The following is a 16,306-nucleotide window of genomic DNA, read 5'->3' as shown; positions in this document are numbered from 1 at the left end:
ATGAGTGGCCTTGGATTTCAACTCTTTCGCTTCTCCATTAGAAGGAGTCGGACTGGAGCTTCTACAGCCGGTTGGAATACTGTTTTAAGATATATTTGTTGTGACCCATCAATGGGGCGGCGCTCGGAAGAATTAGGCCTTTCTCCATTTCGGCTACTTGGTCCTCCAGAAGTCCCTCCTTCCACATTTACTGCGAATTCATATCCAGATTATACTCAAGACCCTGTCCGTGATAGAATCAAGAACTGGAGGGATTGGGACCGCAAACCGAGCAAGCAGTTTCAATTGTTTTGTGAAAGGTTTATATATAAGCAAAGCCTTTACACTCTCTGCAGGAAAGAAAGTTCAACACCTTTTCTGCAACACCACTTGGAGTTGTCCTGGAGTCACTGTCCCCAAACCACTCTCAAACTCATTTGCCTCTTGAGGAGGACCGGTCTTTTTAGTAAACGAAGCAGAGAGGATTTCTACACAGCAGCTATATGGCTCCACCGATACCACTCTGAAACATTAGCATACAACGTGGGGGCATTTTCCAAATTTGGGTGTTTAAAAGACTTGCTGGAAATTCTCTACCGGATTCTCAATGGGCTACAAGTTCGGCACATCCAAATTATGAGGAGGGATAAGGTTATGAAGGAGCGACAGAAAGCAAAGATGATAGTGCAAAGACAGCTACTCCATAGAATTAGGCTGAAGAAAATGAATTATGAGGAAATACAGATGAGGACGAGAAAGCTACAAAAGAGATTGGTGGCAGAGATAATGAAGCCTAAAGTAGTGCAGGAAAGGAGCGTCACACATTCGAGAAATGAGAAAAGAATTATGATGGCAAAGAAGGCCATTGAGAGGTACAACCATGATCCAAAATACCGTTACTTACACATCCAGATTGCCAATCTTTTTGCAAAGCTACTTAAGGCTGACCTCGAGTACTTGATTTCTGGGCAGATGACAAAAATCAGCATGGCTTCAAAATGGTGCCCTTCTCTTGACTCATCTTATGATCGATCAACTTTATTTTGTGAGAGTGTTGCGAGGAAGCTTTTTCCATATGATTCTTGTCCTGAATACAGAGAGCTTGATGAGGTCCATTATGCTTACAGGATCCGAAATCGATTACAGAAAGAAGTCTTGGTCCCTCTGCGCAGAGCCCTAGGCTTGCCAGAAATTTACATGAGTGCCCGTCAGTGGAACCTGCTTCAGTATGATCGGATTGCATCTAATGCCATGAAAACTTACAAGAGATTGTTCTATAAACACGATCGCGATGGGATTTTGCAGCACCTGCAAAAAGTGCCAAAAACAAGTACCAAAGGGTTGTACCCTCATGAGATACTAAGGCTCTTAGGTTGTGATAGTGGTCATGAAGTTGCTGACCTGCAATGGAAAAGAATGATTGATACCTACTTTAGCAAAGGAAAGTTTGTAAACTGCATTTCAGTAGTTGATACTGCCCTATTTCGCAGGGGAATTGATTGTACGGAAAGATTTTGCCTAGCATTTCCACTGATGACATCTGAACTCTGTGCAAGCCCATGGAGGGGAAAGGTCTTGACATACAGTAACAATCCTGCGTTTGTGAACATTGACGGAGATGATCTTGGATCAAGGATAAGTTTTTTGAGTTCTCTACCAATGGGTAAATGCCCGAAGCTCGTACAGTTGTTGGATAAAATTTTGGAAACTGCAATAGATTTGAAATTGAGTAAGGAGAATATGATTGAAAGGATTTTCGTTTTTGATCATTGGGGTAATTGTTTTAGCGGTTGGGTAGAGATTTATGAGAGAATGCGTGAAAAGTACGAAAGGAATGGGTATGTGATGCCAAAGTTTGTTCATTGGAATCACCACGATCGAGCCACACGGACGCATGAAGACTATTTCTCGGTTAAGGGTGACTTAACAGAAATAATAGCAACAGAGTCAAGTTTTATAAATTTCTTGGAGAGCAACGGGACCTTGAGTCCAATGGTTGTGATGGAATCGAAGATATGCAGTGAAGATTACTTGAAACTTGTGGTGCGTGATTAAGTTTTTGTTATTTTCTTTATGATAAACCTTCATCCTAAGGTATTATGGGTACGTTAGTGTGAGCAGGTAATAGTTTGTATTGTTAAAGGTTTAGTCTCGCATAAGTCATAACCATCATTGTTTACGTGCATTTATTCTCATTTGAGTGGACTACATAAAAATATTGAAGGAAATAAAGTTTTGTCTGACCATTTATCATTTGATTTTTACGTCCTGTTTTTTTCTTAGTTCATAATTTAAAGAACATTTCTGATGAACTAGCTAACTATTTTTCAGCAAAAATACAATTAGAAAGCTACTTTTTAAAAGCGCCTCACAATGAACTCTTTAAACATGTTTTAAATCACTCCAATATTCATGGGTAGGTTTTATTCTTATGAAAAATAGCCTTATGGGACATCCATTTTGGAGGACAACAACAATTTCAAATCCAATAGCCTGCCAAATTTTTCAAAAATGACTGATCATCATATAATATAGCAAGAAGCAAATAAATAAAAAAAAAACTAAAATGTGAGCTTAAAAATAATGCTGATAGCCCTCTAGGATCATCTGAAAGCTGTTCCTGGTTCTCGACATTTTTTGCTTGAAAATACAGCTCACCAGACAAGTACGAATCCTCTTAAGCAAAAGATTGATCATCATCCTCACCTTTTCATTCACTTGGGTAATCGATTTCAAGAGCTAGAAACCAGGCTTCATCCTCAATAGGTCCCCTTTCACCTTAGTTGGTACAACTTCAGTACATGTACACTTGAAACAAAATTTTGCCAACTTTGTCTTGGTTAATTCCTTGGCCTCCTCACAAGTGTCTCGAAACCTTATCATCCCAATCCCAATTGGCAACATGAAAGGACATATGACTGAAAGATACAACATGTAGTTGGACAGGTTCTTGCTCGATTCTTTGGCAACCAAGTTTTTCCCACCATCTGAGTGATTGCAGAGATCAGTCGTAATGTGCTAGATAAGAATGGTTTGGTCGAATTCTACCTGCCCAGTGCTCCAACCGGACATTGAGGAGTACTCAGTGCTACGTAAAGACGCGATATATTTGTCATACGCTTTGTTGACCTCCGTCTTTTCTTTGTCATACTCTGCTTTTTCTTTATCGACCTCTGCTTTTCCTCTGTTTTTTCTTTGTCATCATATTCTGCTTTTCCTTCGTTGAAAAACTTTTGCAAAATAGTCTCTGTATATCAACCGAAATGAAGTGTGAAAACGAAGTGTATCAACACTGGGAAGAATCAGTAATGTAAAATGATAGCGGCAAAACTTATGCAAAATAGTCCTCTGTAATTGCCATTCTCAACGGGAAGCATAACGCATTACACCAGTGGAAGTTCACAATCAGATATTAATAGTCTCAAGACTCACTCTCAACACCAAGCACATCCATTATATGGCCTTGGATTCATAGAAGCTAGTCTGCAGCTTATACTAATGTTAGCAATTTAGGTTATGCAGCAGCTGACAGTTTCCAAATTTCATAAGCAGAGAAGTAATATTTAATTATGTTTTCATTCATTGATTTGCCTTATGGCATCTGCGTCTTTTTTTGCAAAAAAGAGCCCATTGACCCACAAATTGACTTGTACTATAAAAAAAAAAAATCCTTAAATATTAAATCATAATCAGTTAACTTTTTTTTTAAAAAAAAAAAAAAAAAAACATATAAAAAAAAAAAAATTTAGCACAACATATAAAAAAATAAATAAAATAAATAAAAAAACTTCAATTGTGGTTATAAGTAACACATTGTTCAATCAAATGTCAATCACTTAATTTGATAATTGATAATCATATGATTTAATGATCAATTGATCATGTGATATATATTATAATTTATAGCATATATAGACTTATAAGTTTATAACATACATTATAACTAAGTCTTTAGGTACTTAATTGTTGTATTAGTATGAATTTATATACTTATGACTTATGCCGTATTATATATGTATAATTTGTTATTATATGATTTTAAATTAGAATGATAATATATTAATACTTCAATTGTGGTTATAAGTAACATATTGTTTAATGAATCCAATATCAATTACTTAATTTGATATTATACGAATCACATTATCATTGTACATTAGTAATATGATTAAATTGAATAAAGTATTTGAATTGTCATTGAATCATATGATTAAGTATTGATTTTATACATTTATATTATTCAATATACATAATTGCATATATGTATAATGTATAATTATAATTTATAACATATATGAACTTATAAGTTTATAACTGACTTATTACTTATGTCATATTATATATGTATAATTTGTTATTATATAATCAAATAATTTTATGATCAATTGATCAAGTGATATAATCATATAAATTATAGTGATAATATATTCATACTCATATTGTGATTTAATGATTAAGTGATTATGTTATAAATACAAATATTATTGTAATTATAATTAAAAAATATATATTATATAAAAAGGCGGTTAGCGATTAGCGATTAGTAAACCCTATTTGAAGAAAATTTTCTTCAACCTACTCTAATAAGTGACAAGTGTCATCTCTCATATATATATATATATATATATATATATATTTTGTTAATATTTTAATAGTCGTTTATTATAATTTCACTAATGTTGGAAACCAAACATTAATTTTTAGATATCCAAATATGCTTTTAATATTTTAAAAGTCATTTCTTACAATTTCACTAATTTTGGAAACCAAACATTAATTTTTTAGAAATCCAAATATGCTTTTTAATATTTTAAAAGTCATTTATTACAATTTCACTAATTTTGGACACCAAACATTAATTTTAAGAAATCCAAATATGCTTTTTAATATTTTAAAGTCATTTATTACAATTTCACTAATTTTGAAACCAAACATTAACTTTTTTAAGAAATCCAAATATGCTTTTTAATATTTTAAAAGTCATTTATTACAATTTCACTAATTTTGGAAACCAAATATTAATTTTTTAGAAATCAAAATATGCTTTTTAATATTTTAAAAGTCATTTATTACAATTTCACTAATTTTGGAAACCAAACATTGATTTTTAGAAATCCAAATATGTTTTTTTAATATTTTAAAAGTCATTTATTACAATTTCACTAATTTTGGAAACCAAACATTAATTTTTTAGAAATCCAAATATGCTTTTTAATATTTTAAAAGTCATTTATTACAATTTCACTAATTTTGGACACCAAACATTAATTTTAAGAAATCCAAATATGCTTTTTAATATTTTAAAAGTCATTTATTACAATTTCACTAATTTTGGAAACCAAATATTAATTTTTTAGAAATCAAAATATGCTTTTTAATATTTTAAAAGTCATTTATTACAATTTCACTAATTTTGGAAACCAAACATTGATTTTTAGAAATCCAAATATGTTTTTTTAATATTTTAAAAGTCATTTATTACAATTTCACTAATTTTGGAAACCAAACATTAATTTTTTAGAAATCCAAATATGCTTTTTAATATTTTAAAAGTCATTTATTACAATTTCACTAATTTTGGAAACCAAATATTAATTTTTTAGAAATCCAAATATGCTTTTTAATATTTTAAAAGTCATTTATTACAATTTACTAATTTTGGAAACCAAACATTAATTTTTTAGAAATCCAAATATGTTTTTTAATATTTTAAAAGTCATTTCTTACAATCTCACTAATTTTGGAAACTAAACATTAATTTTTTAGAAATCCAAATATACTTTTTAATATTTTAATAGTCATTTATTATAATTTCACTAATTTTGGAAACCAAACATTAATTTTTAGAAATCAAAATATGTTTTTTAATATTTTAAAAGTCATTTATTACAATCTCACTTTTTGGAAACCAAACATTATTTTTTTAGAAATCCAAATATGCTTTTTAATATTTTAAAAGTCATTTATTACTATTTCACTAATTTTGGAAACCAAACATTAATTTTTAGAAATCCAAATATGCTTTTTAATATTTTAATAGTCATTTATTACAATTTCACTAATTTTGGAAACTAAACATTAATTTTTTAGAAATCCAAATATGCTTTTTAATATTTTAAAAGTCATTTATTACAATTTCACTAATTTTGGAAACCAAACATTAATTTTTAGAGATCCAAAAATGCTTTTTAATACTTTAATAGTCATTTATTACAATTTCACTAGTTTTGGAAACTAAACTTTAATTTTTTAGAAAACTAAATATGGTTGGCAGAAAGGTACAACGATATGTACTTTGTGATGGCTGCAAAGTCCATCGCTGAGTTGGTACAAGATCAAAAAAGATTTGTAGAGGAACATCTGAAAATCAGATTAGATACTGATATGGTGAAGTACACATCCCTTGCGCATGCAATATTGATAACATCGAGTTAGAAATATAAATTTGTGCCTCGTAAGTCAAATTCGGCTGCAAACTTTCTTGCAAACAATGCAAGAAATCTAAAATTAAATGGTTAGCCAAATCCAAAAAAGTATCAAGATTTGTAAGACGTCCATATCACGAAGCATACGATATATATATATATATATATATATGAGAAATTCTATGTAAGTTAGTTTGAAAGGCGTCTTGATTTCTGATATAGGGCTTTTCCGCGTAATTTCTAGAAGTTTTTGAGATCTCGAGATCTCAAGATTTAATATCCCAATATCTTATGATCTCGATTTCTCAAACCAGCTTGGAAAAAATTTCTATCATTTTTTTTTAATATTTTAATAGTAATTTATTACAATTTCCTAACAAGTTTATTCTAACACTTGGTGATTAAAAAAAAAAAATTATGTTAGTTATTGAACTGATATATAACGTAGCATTTTATTATTTAGGGGATCCAAGTACAGTAAGTTAGCAGATTCAGAAGAATCGATGTTCCAGGTAAAATTAAATATTTTTTAAGTTCCTAATGTTTTGTTATATTTTATTTACCAAGTACTTCCATATTTTGTAGATAGAAAGGGGTATAAATTGTTTTGTGTCAAAGTACTTCACCGGACAAGGATTCACTAGTAAAAAAAAATGCATACGGTTTGACAGTACGTCAATCGAAGGTAAATAACTTCAAAACACAACACTATTGATTTAATCTTTTACATATAAAATTTAACTTTCAAAACACAACACTATTGATTTAATCTTTTACATCGAAAATTAATTAGATTTCTTTCCGATAAATACAGTCCCTAAAATAATAGCATACAACTCTACCAAATCAAATCAGTTTTTCCACCCATAGTGATGCGTCCATCAAGCCTAACGACGATTTGGCTAGATTCGGTATAATTACTAGAGATGGGGATGGCCTTCCAATAGGACTTAGGTTAAGTTGTGAGAGGACAAGTACTAATAGCAGTCTAGCTATTGAAGCGATAGGGATAATGAAAAGCCTGAAAATATGCTTTGCAGAAGGGTACAAGGATATGTGCTTTGTGATAGATGCAAAGTACGTCATTGAGTTAATACAAGATGCAAAGAAATCAGCGGATGAACATAAGAGATTTGAGGAGGAACATTCGGAGATCAAATTGGATGTTGATACGGTGAGGTAGACATACCATGCGTATCCAATATCAACAACATTTGGTTGGAAATATATGCATGTAACTCGAGAGTTAAATTCGCCTGCAGACTTTCTTGCAACCGTACAAGAATTCTACGATTAAAAGGTTGGCCAAATCCAAAGAAGTGTCAAGATTTGCCTGACATCCATATCACGGAGCATGATATATATATATGAGAAATTCTATGCCAGTTGGGTTGACAGGCATCTTGATTGATAATATGGGGCTTTCTCGAGAACTACAAAGAGGGTGACGGAGATGATGGATGTTCTAGTAATTATGCCATTAATAGACCATCAATCATTCTACTGCCCACCAAATATGGAAGTACCGGTCAAGTGGAAAACAGGTTTAAATCAATATCAATATTTAGTTTTGATGTTCACAGAGTTAGTACTACACTAATAATTATTCTCATTGTTTTGTTTTGTTTTGTTTTGTTTTATTTTTTTGTTTTTTTGTTTTATTTTTTTGTTTTTTTCTGTTTTTCATTAGTTTTGTTCGAACGCATTACAAAAGAGGAGCTAAAGTGTTTTATCATTGAAATATGGAAGGGGGAAAAAAAATAGTGGAACAGGTTATAGGTAATCTATGATTTAGCATGAGATATATATTTTAGTCAATTTGAATGATTTAACTTATTTTCAATTTTAATCCAGTACCCGTCAAATACAATAGGCTCTCGGTGCAATACTCAGAGAGCAGGTAAGCATTTCAAATATTTTGATTATTTTCAATTTCTCATATATATATATATATATATATATATATATGAGAAATTCTATGTAAGTTAGTTTGAAAGGTATCTTGATTGATGATATAGGGCTTTTCCGCATAATTTCTAGAAGTTCTTGAGATCTCGAGATCTCAAGATTTAATATCTCAAGATCTCGATTTCTCAAACCAGCTTGGAAGAAATTTCTATCATTTTTTTAATATTTTAATAGTAATTTATTACAATTTCCTTACAAGTTTATTCTAACACTTGGTGATTAAAAAAAAAAATTATGTTAGTTATTGAACTGATATATAACATCGCATTTTATTATTTAGGGGACCCAGGTTCTTTTGCAATTAAAAATTCTTTTGTATTTTATTATTTAGAGAGAGAACATGGCAAAAAATTCTTTTGCAGTCGCAACTACCAGTTTCTGATCCTCAACTTTTGGAGATAATTCTAAACTTAATGGCCAACGACCATCTTCATTTATCAGTATTTCCTTAAACCCACGAGGAACACAATTTTCCAAATAAATGTGGTCTTTACTGATTCTTATCACAACCGTCAAGCCATGTCAACTTTTCAATAAATGCAGTGGGAGTACACTACGGCAAGAAACTCGAAAAGCAGGACGGCTACGGCAAAAAACTCAAAAAGCAGGACGGCAAGAATTTCAAAAAGCGGGACCTCTCTGATGCTGATGTGAGGTAATTATTTTTAATTTGAAACCATTTAAAGTAAATTATAATGAATTGACTATAATTTAATGACAATTTTTTACATTACTAGATTTAATCAACTGTTATTCAATTTGGAAGCATTCTGCAACATACCCTTCCCATTACCGATTTGGCCCACACCGGTATGTTTCTTGTTTAAAATAATTTTCTGTTTGTGTGAAGATTAATAAGTTCTCTTACTTTTTCATTGTTTCATTAAATATCAGGAGGAGCTCACATTAAGGTTAGTCGTTCAATTGTACAATTACTCCTAGAAAGAGTGGTCTAAGCTACGGCCTAAAGCGAAGGTTGAGCTTCTAGCAAGCTGCTTGGAGGTGGGAAGGTGGGGTTTTAGTGATGGCAAATTTGATGTTAGTGTAATCAGAAGCTGCAATTGGGTGACGGAGAGGGTGAATCACGAGGAATTTAAAGAAGGTAATAGTAATTTTTTTTGGTTGGTCATAAAATTTTTTTATCAACTTATAATTTATAAAATCTGTTTTCAGATCTAGAGAAGATTGATGAAATAAACCTTGGGAACTAGTTGAAAAAAGACAAAGATCATGACATGGCAATTACGGTAGGTTAGAAGCTACTCTATTCTATTTATTGTATTAGAAATTTTATGAAATTTTAACCTGAAAGCATATGGTCATTATGCAGATTGGAGAACCTCTGAATATCTAAAGAGAAGAAATTTCACTGAAAGCATTTGGTCATTTTCTTCTAAAGAGATAAGAAATTTCACTGATATCTATTTTGTGTGTAAATATATCTGCATCTTTGAGAAAGAGAGAGAGACCGGCTCCCTTGAAACAACTGTTATACAACTTGAAACTTGTATTTGCCTCTTGATGACAGTTTTTGCCTCACTCGACCCTGTTTAAAACATGAAAACATGATGTTAGAAGAATATTTTTTTAATTTGTTTAGTTCTTGATAAGCTGTCAAGCAACACATCAGAAATTTATACTTCATGAATGATCTATATTACTTTGAAATGGGCACACTACGTTTTGAAGAACATGACAAAACTCAGGAACTTGTTTACATTAGCAGCTTAATTGATGCAAACTTTTGGAGTAAAATGAATCCATCATGCAATAAGATGATCAAGTTGTTAAAAAAATCTCTCTACATTAAGGATCAGATTGTTGTAATATTTGTTACAAACATTCATTTTAAGTCATTTGGAAATGTTTTATCATTTGATAATATCTTCTTAAAGGTTTTTATGAGAAATAAAAATCATCTTTAACCATTTTGATTTATAACCGTTTGTATTTATTACTTGGTTATAAGATATAACTTTTATGACCGTTAGTGTTTATTACTTGGTTATGAAATATAACTTTTATGACCGTTTGTATTTATTACTTGGTTATGAGTTATTAAATAAAAATTAGTTTTAATTGATTTTTACCGTTTTGACTGTTAGTCTTTAACAAATTTTATTGTAGTTTGACCATTTTGTTATTAACAAATGTTTTACCGTTTTTGGTGTTATGACCATTTGGACATTATAAAAAGAAAAGAAAACATCCACAATCCCATGGTAGAGTGAGCTTGCAACAAGAAAGAAAGAAAGGCAAACTCATTTTCTTTATAAAAGAGTTTTGTCCTATTTTAGAAGATCAATTGCATAGAATTCTATTCTATTCAATTTCTATTTTCTCTTTGCGGTTTTTTTTTAAGAAGATCAAAGGGTTGTTCTACTAGTCTTCGTTATTGGAAGTGCGTCCTTAACGAAGGTAGACGCTATAGTCTAATCCTGGGAGGTTGCGTGTCAAAGGATCCGATCGCACCGAGTTATACACTCCGGGAGGCACGAATCAACCTTTAAGGACAACGCTCTTGCGTGATTCTATAGCACATTGTGAGATCTTTCCATACTCTACTTTTCATCTCTTGTATTTTATTTATTTTATTGTTAATTTTTAGATTGCAATGATTTTATATTAATGAGAATTTGTGCACCATCCAAAATTATTTCCAACACAGATATCTCATCAAGCCTAGGGACTGAAGATTAAAGTAAGAAAGCAAAATTAGAACATATGCTATTTCTTTTTTCTTTTTTCTTTGTGGGATTCAGATGCAACCTGTAATAACCATAATATGAACCTATTATCTCGAGACAAGCTTAAAGATGTTCTCTAAACAGGCCGCTGCCTCAATCATTGGACTTGCAACCTAGTTAATTGCTAAAAAACTTATTGCCAATAAATTAAGACATATTCATTAAGAATGTTTCAGCAGATGACCCTTGTTCTTAACTCCACCATGAAAACAAACTTAATATGGATGTTAAAGAGATTCATGGCAGCATAATTCAGGACTGTAAGCTAGGTTTGTTTCTATTCAGTTTGCAGGATAGCCAAACTACTTGCTATGGCATTACAAACCCCATCCCGACATTAGCATAAATTCCAAATCTTTTCCAATGTAATCCATTGAATTGAAGTATACTATCTACAATATAACACTTGAAAGAAGTCCGTAACACATCAAACATGATATACTACTAAACTACTATACCCTCTTCCTGTCTATGACCCTGTAATACCAGAAAATGCTCCTCTAAAATAGTCCATACTACTATAAATCAATCACACCAGCAAGCACTATTCCAAGATTCTACCACGTTAATCATTAAATTTTCCACCCAAGGTTTTCTAAGTTGTGGAACACTTCAACTTCTACCCAGTGCCTCCATAAAAAGTTGAGAGGAAAACCATGATAGCATATATCACAATTACAATGCTAAACTACTCTTATAAATCTTCATTTCTTGTTTACAACATTGATCTTTCAGTTTCAGGTCGAATCATATATCAGGTTTCTTACAAAGAGATAATGCAGCATCACATTGTCCTCCTAAATTAACTTCTTATGAGAAAAATGACCCTCATCTAGATACAAAAAAGCATGGAAGTTCCCAACTAAACTCAAACCCACCATGCTGATCCAGCGTAATCCCACGCCACTATGGCACATTTTATTTTGTTCTCACAGACAATAGTTAGCCGTCTCCAAATACTGTCATGCATATGCCACCTAGATTTTGCACACAGTTTCAATATTGTTAGAGATTCCAATCTACCTCTATTAAATGAACTGAGATTTCTAGTAATTAATTTTGGACAATATATTATGAGAAGGTCTATATAAAACCCACAAGCCCAAACAAATATGGGCTTTTTGTAGATCCCTCCTGAGTGATCCAAATTTTAGTAAAATTCAACCTAATTGTACAAAAAGAATCCCAAAATCCACTCTCCCCAATTATGTATATAAAACTAATCTTTCAGACATCCTTGAGCGAGGGCTGTTTGGGTAGTTATGGAGCACTGTAATGATTAATTTTATGGGCTTTCATTTTATTTTGAGCAAATGGGCTTTCTTATTATGTAAGTTTGTTATAGTGTCCATATTTACAATGTCTTATTTATGTTGGAAATCAAGATATTCCTTTCGCTTTCGAGGTTAGTTTAATGAGCTTTTGTTATGGAACAGTAATGCAAAAATAACCCAATTTTTCTCTTTAGCAGTTAAGATTGTTCTTGTTTGATTTCTTTATCTAATAACTGTATTTAATTAAAACTTAATAATAATCAATCATAAGTCTACTTTAATTTAAAAAAATCACATTTATTTTTAAAAGAATACAAGAAAAAATTTTAGCATTACTTTTTGAGGTTTTCTATAAAAATAGAATTTTACGTTAACACGTAGAAGTGGGTGCCCAAGTCGTCGTATTTTCAGTAGTCGGCTGTCGGGCCTTTTAGCAGGCCCTACCATATAGAACCCAAAACTGTTTTGGACTTCTTGTAACCACGAAGAGATACGTGCTCACGGCCTTTCGACTACAAGTACAGACGCAATTCCCATTTCTCTCCCGTGCTTCTGGGACGATGTGCTAAAGAGTGGAAGAAGGAGATAAAATTGAAATGGGCTGAACGCAAATTTCAGAATGTCCAATGGGCTTGGATGTTGTTCTTAAAGAGAACCATATGCTTGATCCATGTGCATACCTATCTATTACAAAAAGGGCAAAAGCCCTCACCATCACAAAATATTTTTCCCATCCATTTCACGGCGCCTAATAAATATTAGGAAAAATTACAGTTTATCCCTTTAAAGTTGACAGCATTTTTCAATTCGAATATCAAAGTTTTAATTTTTACAATTCACCCCCATAAAGTTTCAATTTTTTTGCAATTCGACCAATATTATTCCAAAATTCTCATATTGCCCATGATTTTTATTTTTTATTTTTAATGCAAAAAAAATTTGAAGTTGCAAAAATGGCCAGATGGCCAAAAGCCATCCCGAATTTTATTTTTAATTATTTTTTATAAAAAATAAAAAAATAAAAATTATGGGCAATATAGGAAGTTTTGGATATAATTGGTCAAATTGCAAAAATTTGAAACTTTGAGGGGGTGAATTGCAAAAATTGAAACTTTGATATTCGAATTGAAAAACGCTGTGAACTTTAAGGAGGTAAACTATAATTTTCCCTAAAGATTAAAGACACATACTTGCAGTAGTAGTGCACGCAGGCAAAACATGTCTTTGTGCTTGAGTCTGAGAAGGGTTTCCCAATCCTTCAACGCCCTAATACGCGACCGTTCCTTGGCCAATCGTCACTTCACCACTCAATCTTGCAGCCGCCGAGTCCTGTTCTTTGTCCAGAATTTGGGGAATGGATACTTCTACTCCGCAAAAATCCAAAAGGATGGCACCCTAGGCCGGTAGGCCCTGCCACTATGCTTCCCTCAGTCCCTTCCGAAATAATTCCCAAAATCTTCTCTTCAGAAAGTTATGTAACCAACGACAAGATCTTGTTTCGCTTGGGCTGGAAATTACACATCTATAGGCCCGTTACCGGTGAGTACTCCACTCTTGCCGATCTTCCTCCTCTTCCTCCCGCTTTGCATTATGAGTATTTCAATAATGTCTACTACTTTGGGTTTGATACTTTGTCCAACGAGCACGAGCACAAGGTTCTCTTAGTTCAAAGCGTCTATCACGGAAAAGCCTTATGGAAAAGGCTTTTCTGGGTTTTCACGCGAGGCAGCGGATCATGAAGTCAGATACCAAAAATAGTTAGTTTTAGGGGCGACAGTAATCAAGTTGTTGCAAATGGCGCAATTCATTTTAATTATAATTCTTATGGTAGACGGCCAGAGAAATATATATTGGCTTTTGATATGGTGGATATGGTGGAGGGCCAAATTAATTAGAAAGATACCGTATCCTTCTGAAGATTCGTTCCATGGATATCTAACTCAATTTGGTGGACGTTTGGCTTTGAGTTTGAGGGGGATATTATGACAGGGAGGAGAAGTATGACAAGTTGAAGTTATGGATATTGGAGGACTACAATAATCACAAGTGGGTTAAGCAAACAATTCATATGCCTTTTGGTTGGATGAGGTTTAACCATGTTCTTGCCTTAAACCTTAAAACCGGCGAGATGTTGCTACAACCAAAGGTTTCAGATCGGGGTTCATTAGATCGTAGTCGATACTTTCTCTATTACAATATGAAGATGGGAACTTTTAGGCGGGTTGAAGTCAACGGATTGCCCCGTTGGATCGAGTTATCGGATGACAATGACAATACTCCTTATCGTCAAGTTGTCGTCAAGATTAATTTCGATGACGAGATGGAGGCAGAGGATAGGGCCAATTCAGCACCATGGACATCCTCATTCCTCTGAGTGCAAAACTGCTGCTTTTGTTGTTAAATGATTTTTTTTTAAAAAAAAAAAAAAAAAAATTTATCTCAAAATATTCTCCAATAAATATTATCATAATAAGCAATTTTCTTGGGACTATTGATAATCGAATATCCATGTTACTTTGAAGGTACTTTTTTTTCTAATACTTTGTTTTAATGCATTTGTAAACGGGGTAATCCGGTTAAAAAATAAATAAAATTACTCCATTTGAGCGAGGACGACGATCATTATCTTTTTCATGTCGTCGACGTTAATTTCGATGATGAGATGGAGCTGAAAAGTCAAGCAGCACGTGTTGATAATGACAAAAGGGATGAGGCTAATTCAGGCTATTCAGCACACTCATCATCTTGAGTGCAACCGCTGATTCTGTTGTAAACTGAATTTATTTATTTTTATTTTTATTTTTATTTTTATAAAAATCTTGAAAAATTCTCCTATAATATTATCTTTTTATTTTAGGTATTGTTACGTAATAATTGCAAGGTTGCAATCTTTTTTCTTAGAATAAATTGCAAAAAAAGATGCACATGCCATAAGGCAAATCAATGAATGAAAACATAATTAATTATGGACTTGAGTACTCCTCAATGTCCGGTTGGAGCACTGGACAGGTAGAATTCGACCAAATCATTCTTATCTAGCACACTGCAATTGATCTCTTCTATCACTCAGATGGTGGAAAAAACCTGGCTGCCAAAGAATCGAGCAAGAACCTGTCGAACGTGTTGTATCCTTTAGTCATGTGTCCTTTCATGTTGTCAACTAAGGAATCATCCAAGAAAAAAGGTTTATTATCAAAAGACAAAGTTGGCAAAATTTTGTTTGAAGTGTGTACTGAAGTTGTACCAACTAAGGTGAAAGCGGACGGGAACAAATCCGTGCTATTCGATGAATGTATGCTTGCAAATCAATTGTAGAAAATGGTGGAGAGAAAGAGGAGTCAGAAAACGATCGGTCGTTAAAGGACCTATTGAGGATGAGACATGGTTTTTAAATAAATTTAATTACTTAATCATTACTATAACATTTTCCTTCACATGTGAGCTCAAACTCCATTTTAATAGATAAGACCCAACATGTGAAATATTTAATTTGAATGAAGATCATTTAACAGAATTAAAGTTCAAACTCAAGACCTTTGACTTTGATAGCTCTTGAAATTGAATACCCAAGTGAATAAAAAAGATACATGGCATGGCAATGTTCCAGATCCACGGGAGAGAGCTGTTGGGGAGAGCTCCAACCAAAGATGAGGATGATGATCAATCTTTTGTTTAGGAGGATTCGTACTTCTCTGGTAAGCAAAAAATATCAAGAACCAAAAACAGCTTTCGGATGATCATAGAGGGTTTGTCAGCATTATTTTTAAGCTCATATTTTTTAGTTAATTTGCTTCTTGCTGAATTATATGATGATCAGTCATTTTTCAAAATTTTGGCAGGCTATTAGACTTGAAATTGTTGCTGTCCTCCAAAATGGATGTCCCATAAGGATGTTTTTCATAAGAATAAAGCC

The 16,306-nt window shown here is 32.4% G+C and overlaps 1 protein-coding gene across 1 annotated transcript; it reads left to right on the top strand.

Annotated features, from left to right (window-relative positions):
• LOC132178486 (uncharacterized) lies at positions 1-2,034 on the top strand. The gene has a single exon (XM_059590914.1). It carries the CDS (start codon positions 1-3, stop codon positions 2,032-2,034), a length of 2,034 nt encoding a protein of 677 aa, XP_059446897.1.
• Positions 2,035-16,306: the final 14,272 nt, after the last annotated feature.

The sequence above is a fragment of the Corylus avellana genome, chromosome ca4 (genome assembly GCF_901000735.1).
Source record: "Corylus avellana chromosome ca4, CavTom2PMs-1.0".
In the NCBI taxonomy this organism is placed as follows: Eukaryota; Viridiplantae; Streptophyta; class Magnoliopsida; order Fagales; family Betulaceae; genus Corylus; species Corylus avellana.
The sequence above is the reverse complement of the archived record's forward strand: the minus strand, read 5'-3'. Positions and strand labels throughout refer to the sequence as shown.